The following is a 23,909-nucleotide window of genomic DNA, read 5'->3' on the forward strand; positions in this document are numbered from 1 at the left end:
GAAAGTCAGGAAGAAGAGTGGCAGACAAAAAGCACCTTGGAGAAACTCAACAGCAGTGCAAAATATGAAAAGACAATGCAGAAAAGCAGAGCGCATGTGGCGGAAGACAAAACTTGTAGTCCATTATAACATCTACAAAGACAGCATCCATGCTTTCAATAAGGAACTAAGCAAAGCTAGACAGACTTTTTTCTCGAATATTATAAACAGCAATATAAACAACACGCGCACTCTTTTTGCTACTGTAGAGAGACTGACAAACCCCCCAAGCCAGATTCCCAGTGAAATGCTCTCAGTGAGAAAGTGCAGTGAGTTTGCTTCTTTCTTCTCTGAGAAAATCAATAATATCAGAAAGGTGATCAGCTCATCCTTGAGTTGCGCTGGTGTCAGGCAGATCAGACAACAGCACGAGAAAGTAGCCACTATGTCTGATTTAGAAGAAATTGATGGCAAAATTTTGGAAGAAACCGTACAGCAACTAAAAACATCAACCTGCGCCCTTGATGCACTTCCCACATCTTTTTTCAAAAATGTGTTACACAGCTTAGAAGCAGATCTCCTAGAAGTGGTAAATGCCTCACTTCTCTCTGGGAGTTTTCCGACCTCCCTGAAAACTGCTGTTGTCAAGCCCCTCCTGAAAAAGAGCAATCTGGATAAGACCATATTAAACAACTATAGACCGATCTCAAATCTTCCTTTCATAGGCAAGATCATTGAAAAAGTTGTCTTCAATCAGCTGAACAAATTCTTAAGCTCGAATGGATACTTTGACCATTTTCAATCTGGTTTCCGACCGCACCACAGTACAGAGACCGCGCTCATAAAGATAATAAATGATATTCGCTTAAATACTGATACAGGCAATTTATCAGTGCTGGTACTACTCGACCTCAGTGCTGCATTTGACACTGTCGATCACAAAATACTTCTTGACAGGCTGGAAAACTGGGTCGGGCTTTCTGGGATAGTCCTAAAATGGTTCAGGTCATACTTAGGAGGCAGAGGTTATTATGTGAGTATAGGAGACCATAAGTCTGAGTGGACATCCATGACATGCGGAGTCCCTCAAGGCTCAATTCTTGCGCCACTCCTATTCAACCTGTACATGCTCCCAATGAGCCAAATAATGAGAAAGAACCAAATCGCTTACCATAGCTATGCAGACGACACACAGCTCTACTTATCCCTATCGCCTAACGATTACAGCCCCATTGACTCCCTTTGCCAATGCATTGATGAAGTAAACAATTGGATGTGCCAAAACTTTCTTCAGTTAAACAAAGACAAAACTGAAGTCATTGCGTTTGGAAACAAAGATGAAGTTCTCAAGGTGAACGCATACCTTCAGTCTAGGGGTCAAACAACTAAAAATCAAGTCAGGAATCTGGGTGTGTCTCTGGAGTCAGACCTTAGTTTCAGTAGTCATGTCAAAGCAATAACTAAATCAGCATATTATCACCTGAAAAATATTGCAAGAATTAGATGCTTTGTTTCCAGTCAAGACTTAGAAAAACTTGTGCATGCTTTCATCACCAGTAGGGTGGATTATTGTAATGGACTTCTCACTGGCCTTCCCAAAAAGACCATAAGACAGTTGCAGCTCATACAGAACGCTGCTGCTAGGATTCTGAGCAGAACCAGAAAATATGAACACAGCACACCAGTCCTCAGGTCTTTACACTGGCTGCCAGTTACATTTAGGATTGATTTTAAAGTATTATTACTGGTATATAAATCATTCAATGGCCTAGGACCTCAATACATTGCAGATATGCTCAGTGAATATAAACCCAACAGATCACTCAGATCATTAGGATCACATCGGCTAGAAATACCAAGGGTTCACTCTAAGCACGGCGAGTCTGCTTTTAGCTACTATGCCAGCCGCAGCTGGAACCAGCTTCCAGAAGAGATCAGATGTGCTCCTACAGTAGTCACATTCAAATCCAGACTCAAAACACATCTGTTTAACTGTGCATTTACTGAATGAGCACTGTGCCACTGTTCGTCCGACTGTTTGCACTGTATTTTATTTTATGTTTTAATTATTCTGATTTCTGTATTTTATCTTTTATTCTAAACTGTTTTAATTATTCTGATTTCTTTTGATTATTTTAATTTCTTCTATGTAAAGCACTTTGAATTACCATTGTGTATGAAATGTGCTATATAAATAAACTTGCCTTGCCTTGCCTTGCCTTGCCTTGCCTTGCCTTGCCTTGCCTTGCCTTGCCTTGGTGACGGGTCCTATTTCCTGAAAGAGCAACACGGTTGCGTTTGCGTCTTTTTCAAGATGTCATTCCTCCTGTGCGTTTCTGGATGCGGTCGTTCCCTTTTCCTCTCTGACGGTCACAATTGTTGCATCACGTGTTTGAGCTATTTATGTGTATATAAATATGTATATATATATTTATATGTTCAGCACGCTGAGGCAGCTTTTGTGGATGGCTCATGTTCTCATTGCGGGAATATGACTGTCGCAGTGTTGAGATCGAGACTCGCCTTCGTCCGCGAAGCACGAGCCCCCATTACCATGCCCCACCCCAGGTTGCCGTGTGGGATGGGTGATCGGAGGATAGTGATGGATGTCTCGCCCGGTAACCATTCCCTGTGGGCTCCTCACTCCTCCATCACACCGCAGTTGTTGGAATTCCTGTTGAGTGTGCTGGTCCCTCTGTAATGGACCGATCAGCTGTTTCAATGGGGGTTCCCCCAGAGGATAAGACGTCGATAGCAGCATCGGAGGGTGAGCTGGCCTCTGGAGATGATGACTCGGCTGTGTTATCTCCCTCTGGGAGTGTAACATTGCCGGAGCCAGATCCAGAAATGTCAGCTATGCTGAAACGGGCCGCCGAGGCTGCGGGGCTCGAGTGGAACCTCCACCGTGTCCCGTTCAGTCTTGGTTGGAAGTTTGGTATCTCGGGGCGCGCCGCGCTGGTTCTCAGCTCGCCGCCCAGTGCCTTTCTTTCCCGAAATGCATGGAGAGCTTACCAGGTTGTGGACGGCACCTTTCTCTGCCAGAAACTGCCTGAATAGCTTTTCCCCCTCACTACCCTTAATGGAGGAGTGATGAAGGGTTGCGAGGCTATCCCTCCAATGGAGCAGTCAGTCGACACAGGTGCACCTGTGTCCGGTGGCCGCTGCCTCTTGGGGGGATCCTCGTCTCCCCCCTAAGGCCTGTGAGTTTTCTTCCATTCCGACGGGTAGAGCTTACAAAGCCTGTGGGCAAGCCGCCTCCTCTTGCGTGCCATGGCGTTGCTTAAGGTCTGTCAGGCGAGGGCACCCGTGGACATGCACGAGGGTAGCCCAGACCGTGTGCTCATAGGTGAGCACCGCACCGCATCCGACTTCGCCCTCCGGGGCACGAGTGTCGTGGCGTGTGCGATCGGCCTGGTGATGTCCACCTCAGTGATCCTGGAGCGCCACTGTTGGCTCAGCCTGGTTGGTATGGCGAATGCGGACAAGGTTCAGTTCATGGTCTCCCCAATTTCCCAGGATGGGCTGGTCGGTGATGCGGCGGAGAATCCCCCCCCGGTGATCCCCCCCCCCCCAAAAAAAGCGGAGCAAACGGTACCCACACTTTAAAGAAAGAGCAAATTCATCTGTTGCTGGGTCCCAAGAGGGCCGGTCTGGCGAGTGTGACCCTGTATTGCCTTACACCCCTCACCTCCCCCCCACCCCCCCACCCCCCTTGGTCGAGAGCAGGCAGCTTCGTGCGTTCGAGGACCCGGTCATCCGCCTTCTCACGCGCCCCCTGCCGCTAGTGGAGACAGGTAAGTGTTGCACAGCACACTAACACCACACTCTCCACTTTGCTGCCCCACCTCAGGCTCAGCTATCCCGCTGAAGTCAGTGATAATCATCACATTAGGTGTTGAGCAGACTTACTCCTGAAAATCCAGTGATATTCATCACACCTATTGTTGAGCAGTGCTCCTGACTTGTGCGCGCTTATCTTATCCTGCTGGCAAAGGATTTGATGTAGCCGCTCCTCCAGCCGGTATGAAAGCCAGTTGCAAACTCGTTCTTCATGCTACTAGGTGGTTGGTCGTGACCATCTTGGCCCAAGATTGGTCTGCAGCTCCGACCTGAATGACATGTGCTTCAGATCTCTACCTTCTGCGCCGAAGGCTATCCTGTGTGTTGCGCGTGAGGGTTGAAGTATCAGTACAGATCCCTTCCCTTCGAGTGCTCCAGAGCCCGTTGGGTCTTCAGGTCAACTGGGAGAGAGTAATCTCGCCCATGGGTTGAGTATCTCTTTTTCAGTTTTGGAGGTGGACTCGGTCCAACACGTCTCTCTAATGAGAGTGTGTTCAGCTGGTGCATATAGAAGTGAGAAAGGGTCCCACTGAAAGAACTTTCAGAGGCTCCTGGGGCATATGGTAGATGCAGCCACTTGGCTTCCTCCATATGAAGACTGCTTCAGCGCTAGCTTAATGATCGAGTCCCGAGGTGACTGTGGCAGAGCAGCTCACCCTGTGTGACTACAGTTCACCCCGGTCTGCTGCCAAACCCTCACCGACTGAGGGGCCATGTACAAAGGGCGTGCTTTAAAGTAGGCCTGGGCGACCTCCGACTGCACGAGCATTCTTGCCTCGAGTTGTTAGACATCGCGACCGTTGCGTGACCTTCCCTCGCTTGTCACGACTCACCCGTCACCTCCTCCTTGGAGTCAGAAGCTTCTGAGGGCGCTTTGTTCCACTCTTTCCCGGTCTACTCAATCATGCCGCCAACGAGCCTCACGACAGTTATAGCCAAGGTGAGTGGAGACTCCATCCCCTGGGGTCCAGTTGGGTCATGACCACTCTGGGGCCACTCAGTTGCCTTTCCGGTTTCGTCTCCCTGCAAGTTGCATTTATTCTGTCAGAGCGGACGACCCTTGGACAGACACTGGCTCTTAGCTGCCCCGGGGGCCCGCAGAAATGCGTTTCGCCAGTGAGCCTCCTAAAAAGTGACTGCGACTCTTCGTCGCCTGGCGCCTGCTCAAGTCAGTGAATTCATCACACTATCATGTTGAGCAGAAATGCTCCTGAAACTCAGTGAAGTTCATCGCACTCAGGTGTTGAGGAGGAATGCTCCTGTAGCTCAGTGAATTCATCGCACTCAGGTGTTGAGCAGCAATGCTCCTGAAGCTCAGTGAATCTTTTCACACTCAGTGTTGAGCAGAAATGCTCCTGAAGCTCAGTGAATTTCTTCACACTCATGTGTTCAGCAGAAATGCTCCTGAAGCTCAGTGAATTTATCACACTCAAGTGTTGAGCAGAAATGCTCCTGAAGCTCAGTGATCTTCACATATAGTGTTGAGCAGTGCTCCTGTCTTTTTGCGCCTGTCGCTTGCACCTACTGTGCCAAGTCAGGAGTGGAGCAGGTCTTCATAGTTGCCCCTTATTGGCATATTGGCATAGAACTAACTAGTTCCCATCGACAGCCTTCCTGACTTCCCCTGAACACATTTTCAGGGACGGGGTACGATGGCACCCGCGTTCTACCCCCTGGAGATTCTGGGTGGTCCTACACTGAACGTGGAGGTTCAGGTCACATCACAGGTACATGTGGTAGTTACCATCACTTCTGCGAGCACCCCCTGGAAAGAGGTGGTGTGCTTACGCGTTAGAAGTGGAACCTAGTCGTTGAGTGAGTCTTCTCTCCGTGAGGAGATCCTGAAAGCTTTAGATCATTTCAGTGCTCTCTTTCCTGCAGGATGGGTTGGAGCAGGCTGTTTCCTCCACCCTCAAAATAATGTTGCCTCTGTATTCTTGACGCACATCATGATGCAGAAGCTTGGGAAGCGTCAGGTTCCTGAGGGAGCAAGGTAATGTAAATCCTTGCGTCCCTCTTTATCCTCTTGGGCCTTATCTCTGGTGCAACTGCAATGCAGAGACTGCCCCTAAGCCACTGCAGGCAGAGAGATAAAAAATTATGTTAAAACGGTTCTCCTGCTCGCATGGTCTCTACTACAGGGTAGGGACTTGCTCGCTTTCGGTCAACGAATTGTGCCTGGAGTACAGGCCGGCTAACTCTCACGAGCTGAGACCCCGGCCTGGATTGTGCCCAAGGTTCCTACCTCTCCCGTAATAGGATCAGGTGGTGAGCCTGCAAGCGCTGCCCCGGAGGAGGCAGACCCAGCTCTGGCTTTCTCTGTCCGTCCGCTTAATATTGGTTAGACGTGTACAGAACGCAAGCCTTAGACCTCAGACCAGCTCTTATCTGTTACGAAATCAGCAGAGAGGGAAGGCTGTTTCCAAGCGAAGTTGGCCCACTGATGGTGGCTGCCTTCATTTCGGTGAAAAATTCCGAGATGCTCATGTCCACTTAGGTGTTTAGCTCCGCTTTAATGAGTGTGTGATCCGTCTGGACGTTGTCAGGGTACTTTGCTGACAGATTTTCTAGAGTTGGGGGCTGGGCGACACCTGGTTTGAATCACTGCTTCCCGTGGGCTCCCTTCTCATGAAGCCAGTTTCACCGTGAGCACGGTTCAAGTGTCGGCTTGCTGCACCATTCCCTTCCTATGGACTGGATACGTGCGCCTTTCTACTCCAGTTGAGTTCCCTTAAACCGAACCCTGTTGAGTTCCTCCACAACCATCCCACTTCGGACATGCAGAATGACTGGTGTTAGGCCTACCACTCGTAGTGTGGAACCTGTGTTAGGCTGGGTCCATATGCTGCGGTCCCTACGGTGATCCCATATGTGTTTTCTTCCACGATACGGCTACCTATAGCGAGCCCATGTCTTCCCTCAGCAGAGTCTCTCTGCCGTCACTGTCCGGTGAGTATCTCCCTGTCTTGGCCTGGAGCCACCCCAGTGACATTCCATATGTCGTACTGCTCTGTCATCCGCCCAGTTCATATGTGTATTATCCACGTTACCTCCCTTTGGGTAGGATGTGGCTTCCGCAGCGCCCCTTTCTCCCAATGTACGGGAGCGCTTCCCAGTGGTCCTGTAGGAACACGGTGACTTCCCTGGCCTAAGCCCTGTCCTTCCCGGCCTTAAAATAGTGGGGGCATCAGGAGGCTTTTGTCTAGGCACTAGAAGGTGGCAGCTTTAGTGGCGTGTTCAATGGTTATCCCCATTCAGTCGAAGTCGACTACGTCTGACGTTATCGACTGAAACTTAGTCCCCTTGCCACTACCGCTGGACCACCGCTGACTCCGGGTTACGCTCTGCTCCTCAGCGAAATGCAACTAGTGCGTGCATCCACTTCCGTATTTATACCCGCGCCGCAGGGGCGGAATGTGTGATGCAAATCACGCACGCCAATTCCATTGGCTCGCTCAATATTACTTGAAGGACATTGGCTCTCTGATGCGATCCGCATTCAGTCGAAGTCGACTACATCCTCTGTTCCCTCCTTCAGGGAACAGTGGGTTGCAAACGCAACCAGGACGTTCCTTAAAGTGAAATCTACAAATTTTCACTTTATACAGGGAGCAGGAATGATTATGAGCTCCTCTCAGACAGCAGCAGAGGAGCTGGAGGAAAATACACTGTCAGTTCTGCTACTCTAAATCACACTGGAGTTTATGTGTGCAGAGCAGAGGGAGATAAAACAGCTGTTTACACAACATACAGCAACAAACAACCACTGTGGGTCACTGGTGAGTTCACACATAGTTTAAATGATTATTCATATTTAATAAAGACAATTTCCAAATGATAGCTGTAATTGTCTTGTCAGGTGTTTCTCCTCCAGTGTCTCTGATCATCAATCCCAGCAGAACTCAACACTTCCCATCTGTCTCTCTCTCTCTGAGCTGTGAGGGCCAGAGTAACTCTGATGGATGGACAGTGAGAAGATACACAGACAGCGGGTGGCTGGAAGATTGTTCATCAATACGCCGGGGATCACAAACAGGATCTACATGTACAATCAGATCCACCAGCACATCAGACACTGGAGTTTACTGGTGTCAGTCTGAATCTGGAGAGAACTATCACCATGTTAATATCACTGTACACTGTGAGTCTTTATTTATGTATTTATTCATTTCACTGGTATGTTACAAACAATGTATAAGCAGATTGGTGCAGGAAGCATTAGATCAGGGATCTTCAACCTTTCTGAAGTTTTGTCTAAAATAACTATATGTACAAATAACGTCCTGGTTGCGTATGCAACCCGACGTTCCCTGAAGGAGGGAACGGAGGACGTAGTCGATGCCGACTGAAATGGGATCTCGCTAGAGAGCCTGTCTTCTTCGAGTACTATTGAACGAGCCAATGTAATTGGCGTGCGTGATTCGCATCACACACTCCGCCCCCGCGGCGCGGGTATAAATACGGAAGTGGATGCACGCACTAGTTGCTTTTCGCTGAGGAGCCGAGAGTAACCCGGGGTCAGCGGTGGTCCAGCGGTAGTGGCAAGGGGACTACGTCCTCCGTTCCCTCCTTCAGGGAACGGTGGGTTGCATACGCAACCAGGACGTTCCCTTTCAGTCGATAACGTCGGACGTAGTCGACGCCGACTGAAATGGGATCAACCATTGAACACGCCACTAACGCTGCCACCTTCCAGTGCCTAAACCAAAGCCTCCTGGTGCCCCCGCAAACTTAAGGCGGGGAAGGACAGGGCTTAGGCCAGGGAAGTCACTGCTGTTCCTACAGGACCACTGGGAAAGCGTTCCCCGTACGTTGGAAGGAAGGGACGCTGCGGAGCCACATCCAACCCAGAGGGAGGTAATGTGGAGAATACACATATGAACTGGGCGGAAACCGGGCAGTCTAACATATGGAATGTCACTGGGGTGGCTCCAGCCTAAGACGGGGGGAGACACACCGGACAGTGACGGCAGAGAGACTCTGCCGAGGGAAGACACGGGCTCCCCGCAGGGAGCCGTATCGTGGAAGAATACACATATGGGGTCACCGAAGGGACCGCAACATATGGACCCAGCCTAACACAGGTTCCACACTGCTTACGAGTGGTAGGCCTAACACCAGACGTTCCGCACGTCCGACGTCGGAGGGGTGTGGAGGAACTCAACAGGGTTCAATTTTAAGGGAACTCAACTGGAGTAGAAAGGCGCACGTATCCAGTCCATAGGAGGGGAAATGGCGCAGCAAGCCGACACTTGAACCGGGCTCACGGTGAAACTGGCTTCATGAGAAGGGAGCCCACGTGAGGCAGCGGTTCAACTAGGTGTCGTCCAGCCCCCAACTCTAGAATCTGTTTTAGCAAAGCATATCGTCAACGCCCAGGCGGAGCACTCTACACTCATCATAGAGGAGCTCAACACCTAAGTGGACATGTTGCACCTCGGACCTTTGCCGAAATGAAGGCAAGCACTAAGTGCAACTTTGCATGGAACAGCCTTCCCTCTCTGCTGAATTCCAACAGATATTTGAAGAGCTGGTCTGAGGTCTATGACTTGCATTCTGTACACGTCCAAGCGAACGGGCAGAGAAGCCAGGGCTGGATCTGCCTCCTCCAGGGCAGCGCTTGCAGGCTCACCACCTGCTCCTATTACGGGAGAGGTAGGAACCTTGGGCACAATCCGAGCCGGGGTCTCAGCTTGTGAGAGTTAGCCGGCCCGGACTCCAGGCACAATACGTTGACCGAAAGCGAGCAAGTCCCTACCCTCTAGTAGAGACCACGCGAGCAGGAGAACTGATATAACAGAATTTTTAACTCACTGCCTGCAGTGGCTCAGGGGCGGTCTCTGCAGTGCAGTCGCACCAGGGACAAGGCCCAAGAGGATAAAGAGGGACACAAGGATTTACAAGACCTTGCTCCTCAGGAACCCGACGATCAGAACGTGCTTCTGCATACCTCTGCAACACGATGAGCGTCGTTTAAACACCGAGGCAACATCATTTTGAGGGTGAAGGAAAACAGCCTACTGCAACCCATTTTGCAGGAAAGAGAGCACTGAAGTGATCGAAAGCTTTCAGGATCTCCTCCGGAGAGAAGACGCACTCAACGACTAGGTTCCACTTCTAAAGGCGTAAGCACGCTACCCAATTCTAGGGGGTGCTCGCAGAAGTGATGGTAACTATCACATGTTCTTGTGATAGTCACCTGAACCTCCGCGTTCGGATGTAAGACCGCCCGGAATCTCCGGGGGAAGAACGCGTGTGCCATCGTGCCCCGTCCCCGAAAGAGTTTTCAGGGGAAGTCAGGAAGGCTGTTGAAGGGAACCAGGTCTAGTTGGGCCAATAAGGGGCAACTATGAAGACCTGTTCCTCTCCTGACTTGGCACGTAGGTGCAAGCGACGGCGCAAAAGACAGGAGCATTGCTCAACACAACATGTGAAGATCACAGGGCTTCAGGAGCATTTTCTGCTCAGCACTTGGGTGTGACAAGTTCACTGAGCTTCAGGAGCATTCCTGCACAACACCTGAGTGTGATAAACTCACCGAGCTTCAGGAGCATTTCTGCTCAACACTTGAGTGCGAAGAACTTCACTGAACGACAGGAGCATTTCTGCTCAGCACTTGAGTGTGACAAGTTCACTGAGCTTCAGGAGCATTACTGCTCAACACCTGAGTGTGATAAACTCACTGAGCTGCAGGAGCATTTCTGCTCAACACTTGAGTGCGAAGAACTTCACTGAGCACCAGGAGCATTTCTGCTCAGCACTGCGTGTGACGAATTCACTGAGCTACCTGTGATGAACTCACAGAGCTACAGGAGCATTGCAACACCTGAGTGCGATGAACTTCACTGAGTTTCAGGAGCAATTCTGCTCAACATGAAGAGTGATGATTTCACTGACTTGCAGGCGCAAGGCGACCATGAGTCGCAGTCACCTTTAGAAGGCTCACTGGGGTTAAACGCATTTCTGCGGGCCCCTGGGGCAGCTGAGACCCAGTGTTTGTCCAAGGGTAGTCCGCTCGGTTTACCCAAACACTGGCGGAAAAATAAAACCGGGGGGGCAACTGAGCGGCCCCGGAATGGTCATGACCCAGCCGGACCCAGGGGATGGAGTCTCCACTTGCCCTGGCTATAACTGTCGTGAGGCTCGATGGCGGCACGATTGAGTAAGCGGGAGGAGTGGAACAAGGCGCCCTCAGAAGCGTCTGACTCCAAGGAGGAGGTGACGGGTGAGTTTGTGACATGCAGGGGAAGCTTGCGCAACGGTCGCAATGTCTAACAACTCGAGGCACGAATGCCCGTGTAGTCGGGGGTCGCCCAGGCCCCCGTTAAAACACGCCCTTTGTACATGGCCCCTCTGTTGAAGAGGGTTTGGCAGCAGACCGGGATGAACTATAGTCACACAGGGTGAGCTGCTCTGCCACGGTCACCTCGGGACTCGATCGTGAAGCTAGCGCTGAAGCGGTCACATATGGAGGAAGCCGAAGGCTGCGACTACCATATACCCCAGGAGCCTCTGAAAGTTCTTTCAGTGGGACCCTTTCTCACTTCAACACCAGCTGAACACATTCTCATTGGAGAGACATGTTGGACCGAGTACCTCTCCAAAACTAAGAAAGAGATACTCAGCCCGTGGGCGAGACTACTCTCTTCCAGTTGACCTGACGACCCAACGGGCTCTGGAGCACTCGAGGGGAAGGACACTGTACTGCTACTCCACCCTTAGACGCAACACACAGGATGGCCTGCGGTGCGGGAGGTAGAGATCTGAAGCACCTGTCTTTCAGGTCAAAGCTGCAGACCAATCTTGGGCCAAGATGGTCACGACCCACCCCCTAGTAGCACGAAGAACGAGTTTACAACTGGCCTTCGTACCGGCTGGAGGAGCGGCTATATCAAATCCTTCGCCAGCAGGATAAGATAAGCACGCACAAGTCAGGAGCACTGCTCAACACTCGGTGTGATGAATATCACTGAATTTTCAGGAGCACGTCTGCTCAACACCTAATGTGATGACTATCACTGACTTGAGCGGGGTAGCCGAGCCTGAGGTGGGGCAGCAAAGTAGAGAGAGAGGTGTTAGTGTGCTGTGCAACACTTACCTGTCTCCACAAGCGGCAGGGGGCGCGTGAGAAGGCGGATGACCGGGTCCTCGAACGCACCAAGCTGCCTGCTGGCGACCAATGGGGAGCTGAGGGGTGTAAGGCTATACAGGGTCACACCCGCCAGACTGGCCCACTTGGGACCCAGGAACAGATGAAATTGCTCTCTCTTTGAAGTGTGGGTACCGCTTGCTCCGCTTTTTTTTTTTTTTTTTTTTTTTTAGGGAGCCAGCGGCGGAACAGACACACACACAAACAAAGGCTCCACCCGGCCCTCACCCGGGGGGAGGGAGTGATCGTCACACTCCAAGAGCATCTCATCCATTCCTGGGCGGCCCGCTCCGGAATGCTTTCGCTGTCGCTTGCCACCTGGCTTGGCAGCGCCTGGAGCGGGCTGGGCGTCTCTACTGCGGCCGGCTCCATGCTGAGGCCTGGGTGGAGGCTGCTGCGGAGGGCCAGCAGGAGCGGCGGCCGGAGAACGCCCACGGCGACGAGCAGGCGGAGGAGCTGCCACCGGCGGCGGGTGGAGGCAGCAGCTGGCCACCGGGGCAGGATGTGCCGGATGACCTCCGTCTGCGCTTGAGCGGCAGAGAACTGTTTGATGCAGTTCTCCACCGCGTCGCCGACCAGCCCAACCTGGGAAATTGGGGAGACCAGGAACCGAACCTTGTCCGCATCCGCCATACCAACCAGGCTGAGCCAACGAAGGCGCTACTGGACCACCAAGGTGGACATCGCCAGACCGATCACGCACGCTACGACACCCGTACCCCGGAGGGTGAGGTCGGATGTAGTGCGGTGCTCACCTATGAGCGCACGGTCTGGATTACCCTCGTGCATGCCATGGGTGCCCTAGCCTGCAGCAACGCCATGGCACGCAAGAGGAAGGGGCTTGCCCACAGGCTTTGTAAGCTCTGCCCGTCGGAACAGACGAAACTCACAGGCCTTAGGGGGGATACGAGGATCCCCCCAAAAGGCAGCGGCCGCCGGACACAGGTGCACCTGTGTCGACAGACCGCTCCAATGGAGGGACACCTCGCAACCCTTCACCGTTCCTCCATCAAGGGTAATGAGGGGGAAAAGCTAGTCAGGCAGTTTCTGGCAGAGAAAGATGCTGTTCACCACCTGATAAGCTCTCCATGCATTTCGGGAAAGAAAGGCACTGGGGCGGCGAGCTGAGAACCAGCGCGGCCCGCCCCAAGATACCAAACTCCAGATTCCAACCGAGACTGAACGGGACACGGTGGAGGTTCCACTCGAGCCCGGCAGCCTCGGCGGCCCGTTTCAGCATAGCTGATAATTCTGGATCCGGCTCGGGCAACATTGAACTCCCGGAGGGAGACAATGCAGCCGAGTCATCATCTCTAGAAGTCAGCTCACCCTCCGATGCTGCAATCGGCGTCCTGTCCTCCAGGGGAGCCCCGAGTGAAACCGCTGGCCCACCCATTACAGATGGACCAGCAGACAACACAGGAGGCTCCAGTGGTTGCAGTGGAAGGGAGGAGTGAGGAGCCCACAGGGAATGGTTACCGGGCGGGACATCCAACACTATCCTCCGGTCACCCATCCCACACAGCACCCGAGGGTGGGGCATGGTAATGGGGACTCGCTCTCCGCGAACGAAGGCGAGTCTCGCCCTCAACACTGCGACAGTCATGTTCCCACAGAGAAAACATGAGCTGTCCACAAAAGCTGTCTCAGCGTGCTGTAAGCCAAACACGTGACACAACAGTTGTGACCATCAGAGAGAGACAGGGAACGACCGCACACAGAAACGCACGGGCGGAATGACATCTTGAAAAAGACGCAAACGCACCCGTGTTGCTCTTTCAGAAAATAGGACCGTCACCAGTGCCGGGGCACACAGGGGAATGACCGCGGCAACACTGAACAGAGAACTGAAACAGTGAAGCACTCACTTTTCCGCCCTCTAACCAGCCATCAACACACACAAACATCTAGAAATTTGTTGCTGTTAAAACAGCAGTTGAGAGCTCAAAGCTCGCGATCACCGCTGCACTCGCGCTGTAGAACACCAGCACTGGGAGAGTCTTCCTGAAGAACACCGACACACTCGCTCGTTGTAGACAACAGCACTCTCAGAGACATCAAACGATCGGCTCCGAAGCGAAAGGCAACTAGTGCGTGCATCCACTTCCGTATTTATACCCGCGCCGCGGGGGCGGAGTGTGTGATGCGAATCACGCACGCCAATTACATTGGCTCGTTCAATAGTACTCGAAGAAGACAGGCTCTCTAGCGAGATCCCATTTCAGTCGGCGTCGACTACGTCCGACGTTATCGACTGAAAGGGAACTGTGTGTGTGTGTGTGTGTGTGTGTGACTGTGTGTGTGACTGTGTGTGTGTGTGTGTGTGTGTGTGTGTGTGTGTGTGTGTGTGTGTGTGTGTGTGTGTGTGTGTGTGTGTGTGTGTGTGTGTATTGACGTAATACGATTAAAAACTGGAGATCTATTATAATAATAAATGTTGTTATACGGTCAATATTAGGGCTGGGTATCGAGTTCGATACTTTTTAGGCACAGACCAAATTGCCTCGATACCATCGAGTATCAAAAAATGTCTTTCAATTTCAATACCTAGGGTTAAGTCAGTGAGCCCATATGCATGCAGCATAATTGGCTGTGGCCAGAGCCGTTATAATTCAGGTAACACACTGTGAGGCTTCAAGGAAAAACACAATTTTATGCCAGTTACGCTCAGAGACGTGGCTCACACATGAGGCTAGTGTGTAAGCGTCCCAACCCCCATCGAAGTAAAAGATGTGGAAAAGATCAAAAGTGTGGCTACATTTCCCCAGACTCGATGCCAAAAGCACGGGGTGAAATATTTGCGACAAGATAATTGCTGCCAAGACCAACAACACGACAAATGAAACGCTCGACAGAGAACAGAATAAACTGAGAGCACAAAGTTGCTCTGTCTTCGACTACAAGAAGAACTGGAGCATGTCACAAATTCACCAAAACTCGACGTATAGACTACATGCCTCACAGACATGAGACATAAGTTTATAGAAAGCTTAAAATGTCTACTTTTAAATTAACCATTTGAATCAAAAACAAATACTCTCTGATTATGTAATCCAAATGAAAGGTGCATTTCTCTCTATAGGCATGCACGTTCACTAAGCTATATTACGGAGATGACGAGTCAGCAACGTCAACTTCAGTGTCGATCCTGACCTCCCTGGGGCCCTAAGCAAAATTCTGCTAAGGGGCCCTCTACCTGACCCGTGACGCCGTGAGCTATGTAAACCATTTGCCATTGCCACACAGTCACACCTGACACTTCAGTGCTCCCAATACAATCCTCCCTCCTTTAAACAAAACAGTCAAATAATAAGTACAACAATATAGAACAGAATGAGTTCAAACAAACAATATTTATTGAATAGAGTATTTCTATAGAATATAGGCTGATGATGATCCAGCATCTCCTCTACTGACAAACTTAAGCATAGCACCTGCAAATTATAGATAACTAATTTTATAAGCTGCATCAGACCCATTCAAACTGGCTCCCAATTTCCTTTTATACATTTTCAAATATAAAATACTATTTATACTATGGCTTGGCTCTTGTAATATTTAACTAGTGAACTAGTGATGCAGAAATCAATAATCCCTATGAGTGATGACATCATTGATATCAAGAATTAACTTTTGTACAAGTGAACATGTAATTCCTGATATCAAAAATAGACATTGGTAGATAAAAATGTAACTAAGGGGCCCTACTAGTAAAAATAATCAAGAATTCACATTGCAAATAGTAAACACATTATTGATATCAAAAATGCATAAAATGTGAATGAATAAAAGCTAAAATGGCTTAATTGCCATAGCATGTTAAAGTTTTTTTATTATTATGCATTTTGAAGAAATTCTTGATTTATGGTTATTATTTACTGAGGGATGTGCATCCATATTGACCAGTATGTCCAGCTAGCTAGTCAACATTTTAAATTCAATATAGCCTATAAATCAATAGTCAGTCAATGTCAAATTGTCAATACATTGCTTTCCATCTTGCATAATTAGTGCAGTTGTTTAGAGTTTTTATCTACACATTGACTGAGACTAGATAATCAGTGTATTGTTTTAAAAGTATGTATAATGTGTACTTTGATGAGGAGTGCAATCATTCGCGCAAATAATTGTACAGTATGTCTAGTCTCCACATATATTTCTGCATGAAAAATGCACGTTTCATTTCGTGTACGCGCATATGAACGCATATGTAAACACGCGACGCGGTTCTACTTTCCCATATCTATGATACTTTGCGAGCTGCAGTAACAAACACCGTTGCACTTTGTCGTTCATCAAAAACAAACGTAATAAATAATTGTATTTTACTCTCAGTTTTGTCAGGCACAAAGTGATGCAAGAGATGCATTGCCTGCCTGCCCAGCCAGGTTAGCAAGACCGAAAAAACATAATAGAAATGCGCATAAACTTAACTTTTTGCTGACATCGAACTTGGAGAGGAGAGAACACAAGTTTACCTGATTGTTGTTCCCGCAATTCACTCTCATGCCCCCCCCCCCCCCAATTAATGTTTAATTAATGTTTAATTAATGTTTAATTAATGTTTAATTAATGTTTAATTAATGTTCAATTAATGTAAATTAATGGTCCTTGAGTAATTTGCGGGGCCCTACGCAGCTTGCGTAGTGAGCGTATCAACTTCATCTTTGCTGCCATCACTCAATAGTCAAGTCAAGTCACCTTTATTTATATAGCGCTTTTTACAATACAGATTGTATCAAAGCAGCTTCACAGTGATAACATGAAAATAATATAACAGAGTTTGTTTCTAAAAGAAAATTGAGTCAACGTCCACCTTAAGCAAGGCAGATCAATAATATTATTGAATATTAAATGTCCCCAACTAAGCAAGCCAAAAGCCAAGGCAACAGTGGCAAGGAACCAAAACTCCATCAGGTGACAGAATGGAGAAAAAAACCTTGGGAGAAACCAGACTCAGTCGGAGGGCCAGTTCTCCTCTGGCCAACGAAGGAACAGTGCATGATTTATGATTCGGGCAGCATTACAAGGCAGATTGGATCGGAACATTTAGAATATTTATCCATTTACATCTTTTGGAAGTCCAAGTAATCACGCCGGTGTTGAGACGAGTTGTTGAGGATCAGTGCCGTCCACCATAGAGGGTCCATATCGCCGGTGTTGAGTCGTCTCTTCACAGACTTTGTGATTGGGGTATCTGAAGTCTCCGTGAAAGGCTGGATACAAACTGGAGCTGACGAACGCCGTTTTTCTCGGGACTCACGTCCCGAGATAACAGCAGAAAAGCAAAAAGGGAAAATAATTAGCGTAGCTGCTGTTCATAATGATTTCCATAACACGGGCGTAAATGATAAAAAACATGAAGACAGTGATTCTTGCGTCCCAGAGTCACCCCCCTCCGTCCCCCACTCTGCTTACTGACCTCTACATCCCTCCTGCTGCTGAGACCCAACCACAATCTCACAATCTCTCCGCAGCCCAACCATACGCGCCGACCCGTTAGACTAAGGCTGTCGAGCCCCACTGTCGTCGTTAAAGCAGGTTCAGTGGCAACGGTTCCGTATGGCATACCACCTACCGCAAAACACAATATCTACCCAACCACCCGTCATTCATGCAATATACACAGGAACGTAATGACTGTAAATACTATGCAACCTATACAAATAACCTACAGACTCTACAAGTTTTATAATATTAAACGCATTTGATCTGATTCAGCAGTGGTATAAAAGGTAAGCATTATGTAAATGCTTGGCTAAAGAGATGCGTCTTTAATCTAGTTTTAAACTGGGACAGCGAGTCAGAGCCTCGAACAATATCAGGAAGGCTATTCCAGAGTTTTGGAGCTAAATGTGAGAACGCCCTTCCTCCTTTAGTGGACTTAGATATCCTAGGAATGACCAGAAGCCTCGAATTTAGTGATCTTAAAGAACGCGTGATCTCAATAAGTGATCTCAATACTTTATTAATAAACATTATTATTATAATTAAACACTTAAAATGTCTATTTGCTATTTTATCCTGACACATTCATAATCATTAGGCTACTTTTGCCAGTGCTTTGCGGCAAGCTTTATGCGTGCACTTGAGCGCGAAGCATATATATATAACCCACCCCCCAGTGATCTATAGTGAGTCTTTGAGTCTGTAAAATATCAACAAACTGAAAAAATATCAGTCAAATTCAATTTTAGTCTAAATCAAATTTAGAGATGTTAAAACGGGGCTGATGTGATCATTTTTATAGGATCTATCTAGTAAGGGAGCTCCTATAGAGCCTGTGTGACATCTATCGAACAAAGCACTATGATAATCTGGTATTGAGGTCATGAACAAATGAATTCGTTTTTCACCATTAGACAGCATATGTCATAGTTTGGCAACATTTTTAACAGAAAAAAAACCAGACAATGGGATTATCAAAAGAAAGATTGCTATCAAACATAAAACCCAAGTTCTTAACTTTAGAAGACAATCCAACCGTTTGGTCCAATAAATATATTTGATTTGATTTGATTTGATTTGATTCAACTTTATTGTCATTACAAAAGTACAGGTACAACGCAACGAAATGCAGTTTAGGTCAAACCAGAAGTACAATAGCAGCAAGTGCAGAATTATAGCCTACAATGGTTGCATAAGTGCAGGACATGGGTATGTATTGAATATTTATAGAGATGACTATTACTATAAACAGAAATTTTAAAGATAGGTATGTACAATGAACATAATATACAGATGACTATTACTATAAACAGAATTTTACAGACAAATATATAAAGTGATAAATTAGGCTAAGATGAGCAGTATAACAATAGATTTAAAGTAGTGCAAATAAAGTATGGACACAAGCTATCCGAGTAAAAGTGCAGTGAAATTGCATATTACAATTAAATAGTTACATGCAACATGCATATGTAAACAGTTGTTACTGTAATAAACAGTCGGCAGTGCAAATTAACAATCCAGTATTGCAAATAACAAATGAAGGCAGATGTGAGGAGGGAGAGGAGAGTCTAGCAGTATATGAGGGGAGTGGGATTAGCGAGGGTTAGAGTTCAACAAAGAGACAGCTCTGCGCAAAAAACTGTTCTTTAGTCTGCTGGTCCTGGTCCGGAGGCACCTGAAACGCCTGCCGGAGGGCAGGAGAGAAAACAGTCTGTGGGCTAGGTGAGAGGAGTCCTTAAGGATGCTGCGGGCTCGATGCAGATTCCTCTGGATTCCTCAGATTCCTCAGATTCCACATTCCTCTGGATGTGCTCGATGGCAGGTAGTGGAGTCCCAATGATACGCTGGGCAGTTTTCTCCACCCGCTGCAGAGCCTTGTGCTCCGCAACAGTGCAGCTCCCATACCACACTGTAACACAGTTGGTCAGGATGCTTTCTATTGCGCAGCGATAGAAGTTCACCAGGATAGTCGAGGAGAGCTGATTCTTCCTTAGTGTCCTCAGGAAGAAAAAGCACTGGTGAGCCTTTTTGACCAGGCAGGAGGTGTTGGTTGTCTAGGACATGTCCGCCGAGATGTGGATCCCCAGGAACTTGAAACTGGAGACATACTCAACAACCATTCCATTGATGTGGATGGTGTCGTGTTTTCCTCTTGACTCTTTCCTGAAGTCCACGATGAGCTCCTTCGTTTTGGTGGTATTGAGGAGCTTGTTATTTTCAGTGCACCATGTGGTCAGGTGCTTGATCTCTTCCCTACAGGCAGTCTCATTGTTGTTGCTGATGAGACCAATCACCGTAGTGTCGTCCGCAAACTTAACGATGGAATTAGATCCATACACAGGCTTGGAGTCGGAGGTGAAAAGGGAGTAGAGGAACGGACTTAGCACACAGCCCTGTGGTACACCATTGTTAAGTATGATGGAAGTGGAGCAGGTGGAGCCGGATCGAACATTCTGTGGTCTGTTGGTCAAGAAGTCCAAAATCCAGTTGCACATGGAGGTGTTGATGCCTAGGTCTCCAGGTTTAGCTATTAACTTAGTTGGAATGACAGTGTTGAATGAGGAGCTGAAGTCAACAAACAGCATATGTGCATAAGTGTTCTTATTGTCCAGATGTGTGAGCACAGAGTGCAGTGCCATGGAAACTGCATTCTCTGTGCTCCTATTGCTACGGTAGGCAAACTGGTGGGAGTCCAATGTGGATGGTAGAGAGTATTTTAGGTGTGCCAGGACCAGCCGCTCAAAGCACTTCATAAAGATGGGTGTGAGTGCTACAGGGCGGTAGTCGTTAAGGCACATCAGACTGGAGTGTTTTGGCACTGGCACAATGGAAGTGCATTTTAAGCATGTTGGTACAGCTGCCTGGGCAAGAGACGGGTTGAGAATGTCTGTAAAAACCCCACCAAGCTGCTCCGCACATGCCCCTAATACGCGTCCAGGGATGTTGTCTGGTCCAGCAGCCTTGTGCATGCTGATCCGGCTCAGTGCGTTGCAGACATCTGTGAAGGAAAGTGTGATTGGCGGGTGGTCAGCTGAGGGTTTGAGCTTGATGGCAGTTTCTCTGTTGTCTCTATCAAAGCGAGCATAAAAGTAATTTAGCTCGTTAAGGAAGTTGACATCAGTGGCTGTGGGGGTGGAGTGAGTGGGTTTGTAGTCACTGATGGCCTGAATGCCCAGCCAGATGTGTCGAGGGTCAGAGTAGGAAAAGTGTCCTTCTATCTTTAGCTTGTAGCAGTGCTTGGCCTCTTTGATGCCCCTCTTCAAATTTGCTCTGGATGTGCTATAGGCATGTGCATCTCCTGATCTGAAGGCAGTATTGCGTGTCTTCAACAGGAGTCGCACTTCCCTGTTCATCCATGGCTTCTGATTTGGGTATGTGGTAATCTGCTTCTGGGTTGTAACACTGTCAATGGTGGTATTGATATAATCCAGTACAGAGGAGGTGTAGCAGTCAATGTCCGTGTGAGAGCCACTAGTGGCTTGAGAAGCAAACATACTCCAGTCTGTGTGTAGAAATCTTTCCTGGAGTGTGAAATCTGCCCCCGCCGGCCACACCTTGATGGTCTTCACTGATGGCTTCACACGACTGATGAGAGGTGCATATTTGGGGGTGAGGAACAAGAAAAGGTGATCTGACTATCCCAGGTGGGGTAGGGGAGTCGCAACGTAAGCTCCAGCCATGTTTGTATAAACATTGTCTAAGGTTTTGTTTCCTCTGGTGTGACAGGAAACATGCTGGTGAAATTTCGGTAACACTGACTTTAAGTTTGAATGATTAAAATCACCCGCAACAATAAACGCAGCTTCCGGGTGAACAGTCTGTTGTTTACTGATGGCTGCATAAAGTTCTTTCATAGCAAGCTTGGCATCAGCATCCTGGGGAATATAGGCTGCAGCTATAATGGTGGAAATATATGAGGAAATATACAGTTGAGTGTCGTCAGTCAGCTATACTGACTATTTGCAATTATCGCATGTCTCCTGTGTTTCTGTAGTTGGTGTGATTCTGGAGAGTCCTGTTAATCCTGTGACTGAAGGAGATAATATGACTCTATGCTGTTTATATCCATATATAAGCCCACCAAAACTCAGAGCTGATTTCTATAAAGATGGATCACTCATCCAGAATCTGGAAACTACAGAGATGATCATCCCTACTGTCTCAAAGTCACATGAGGGTTTCTACTTCTGCAAACACACAGAGAGAGGAGAGTCTCCCAAGAGCTGGATCTCAGTCAGAGGTGAATCAAGGCAAGGCACGTATTTTTATATAGCACATTTCGTACACTATGACAATTCAAAGTGCTTTACAGAAAGGAATGAAAATAATCACAAAATAAAAGCAAGGAAAATTAAAACAGTTATAAAATAAATTAAAAGAGGTACAGTTATAAAATGAAATAAAAGAGTAAAAAGATAATACATAGATAAACTTCTCATCTGACAAAACCCCGGTTTACATATTTTTCATAACTCACAGTTTTACTCTGAGATTTTCCCATGGTGATTTACATGGTGATGCATAATGCAATAATAATTAGATTTTGGCAATATTGCAAATAAATATTGCGTTTACCTCATGAACGGAATACTTTGATCAAACTGATGTGATTAAGCTCATAATTGTAGTAACCATATTCACATTAAACTATGTGGCCTTTGAATTTTGAATTTAATGTGAGTAGATTAAAACAATGGGCAGTAACATGCAAACTGTATGTCTATCTGAGTGTGGTTTAACAATACTTATTAGCGAATAATCAGAATAATGAAAATTGCATGTAAACTGGAGTGGAGAATTCTGCTCGTGTCATACTGCATTCTTTTAGAAATAATCGATTTATTAGTGCACATGTAAACGTAGTCACTGAAACGGTGAGCTGATTTATTTCTTCATTTGCCCTCATTCAAAGTGCATGATAAAGTGTTTGTGTGTCTCTTTTTCAGGGTCTCAGATCTCTGTCCTCAAAATACTCAGTTCTGTACTGGCAGCTTGTCCATATCTGATAGTGACAGTCGTGCTGATTTACAAATGCTGCAGAATGAGAGGAAAAACACCTGAGTGATTTATTAGAAATCATAATCAACATTAGGCTACCTATTAACTTGGCCAATTGACTGCTGTCTTTTGCTTGCTCACTGGAGGTATTGTGACAATACAAATCAATTCATTTGAATCTGTCCTTGAGCATTTGCTGAAAAAATCAATACAGTGAAAGATAATGAAAAAATCTAGCATAAGTAAAAATGTTTTGTGTGTATTTAACAATAATGTCCGTTGAAGAAGAAGAAACTTATATCTGATATTAAACCAAAAAAACTTCCATGGTTCCTGGAATCACTCAATATCTCATTCACAAGCTTGGGCAGAGCGTGCTTACTGTAAAGAAAACTCACTAAAACTGTCTTTTAGTGACAACAGCTTTTTTAACTGTTCATGTTTCTCCTTTTAAAATAAAGATCCAATGCTGATTAAAAAATTTTTTAATCTGGAGCTTTTTGTTGTTAATTTTTGCAGTGTGTTACTTGTACAGTCAAAATCAAAATAACTATGACCTATGTCATCTACATCAATTATTACAGTTAGCATATGCAGATAAAAAGAATACTCACACTTTAAACAATTCCTGAACATGCATTTTTTTCTATCTAAAGCCAATGACTTCACATGTGATTGTTTTTTGGTTCTGACTGGTGTATGAAAATGTTGCATATGTTGCAGTGAACAAATGCACACACAGCAAAATATTGCAGTGGTTTCTGAATGGAAATATGAGTTTAAGGTGTAATATGAGTAATGGCAATATTGATGCTTAGCAAGCACAACTAATTAAGAATGAGTAAAACAAATCTAAAGACCACTGGTGTATGTTTCTTTTCACACTGCATGAGGTTTATTTTGCATCAAGGCACCATCAACTAGAAATTTGCCGGGTATACACGGTGCAATCTTTGCCATTTTTAGAAGCTCAATTTCATTGGTTCTCTTTTTTTCTCCGTCGGGAGAAATCGTTGATGTTCGAATGGTTGTGGATTGCATCATGTATGTGTAATGTCCGCGGGTGGATGAAGAAGATGACGGTAGGCGAAGATACAAAATAGCAAAGGCTTTATTCCAAATAGTAAAGATTCAAACCAACAGAATAGTGTGCTAGTGCACAAACAATAACCAGCAATGAACAGGCGTGAGAGGGGAACTTAAATACACAGATAATGACAAGGACAACACATGACGGTGATGATGATGATGAGGGTGATGAGACGCAGGTGCAGGTGATGATGACAGGGGATACTGGGAAATGTAGTGAAGACACAGACGAAGAAGGCGGTGAATGTCACATAACTCAATGTCACAAGGGGGGGTGGGCATCCTGGAGTCCGTGACGGGAAGGAGGACCGGGTGCAGCAGGACGGACTGCAGGATGGTCCAGGCGGCCATGGCGGAGCAGACTGGTCAGGGGGCTATGGCAGAGTAGGAGACCACCCCTCGG

The 23,909-nt window shown here is 47.3% G+C and overlaps 1 protein-coding gene across 1 annotated transcript in view; it reads left to right on the forward strand.

Moving 5' to 3' along the window:
* Positions 1-22,898, forward strand: part of LOC143722286 (Fc receptor-like protein 5) — a 30,692-nt gene extending 7,794 nt beyond the window's left edge. The window contains exons 5-8 of the mRNA XM_077213607.1: positions 7,428-7,598; positions 7,679-7,960; positions 21,414-21,674; positions 22,366-22,898. Coding sequence (XP_077069722.1) covers positions 7,428-7,598; positions 7,679-7,960; positions 21,414-21,674; positions 22,366-22,484 — 833 coding nt within the window. The 3' untranslated portion in view covers positions 22,485-22,898. The remainder of the gene's footprint in view (positions 1-7,427; positions 7,599-7,678; positions 7,961-21,413; positions 21,675-22,365) is intronic.
* Positions 22,899-23,909: the final 1,011 nt, after the last annotated feature.

Source organism: Siphateles boraxobius, unplaced genomic scaffold (assembly GCF_051911475.1).
Source record: "Siphateles boraxobius isolate OS27281-9 unplaced genomic scaffold, OSU_SipBor_1 66, whole genome shotgun sequence".
In the NCBI taxonomy this organism is placed as follows: domain Eukaryota; kingdom Metazoa; phylum Chordata; class Actinopteri; order Cypriniformes; family Leuciscidae; genus Siphateles; species Siphateles boraxobius.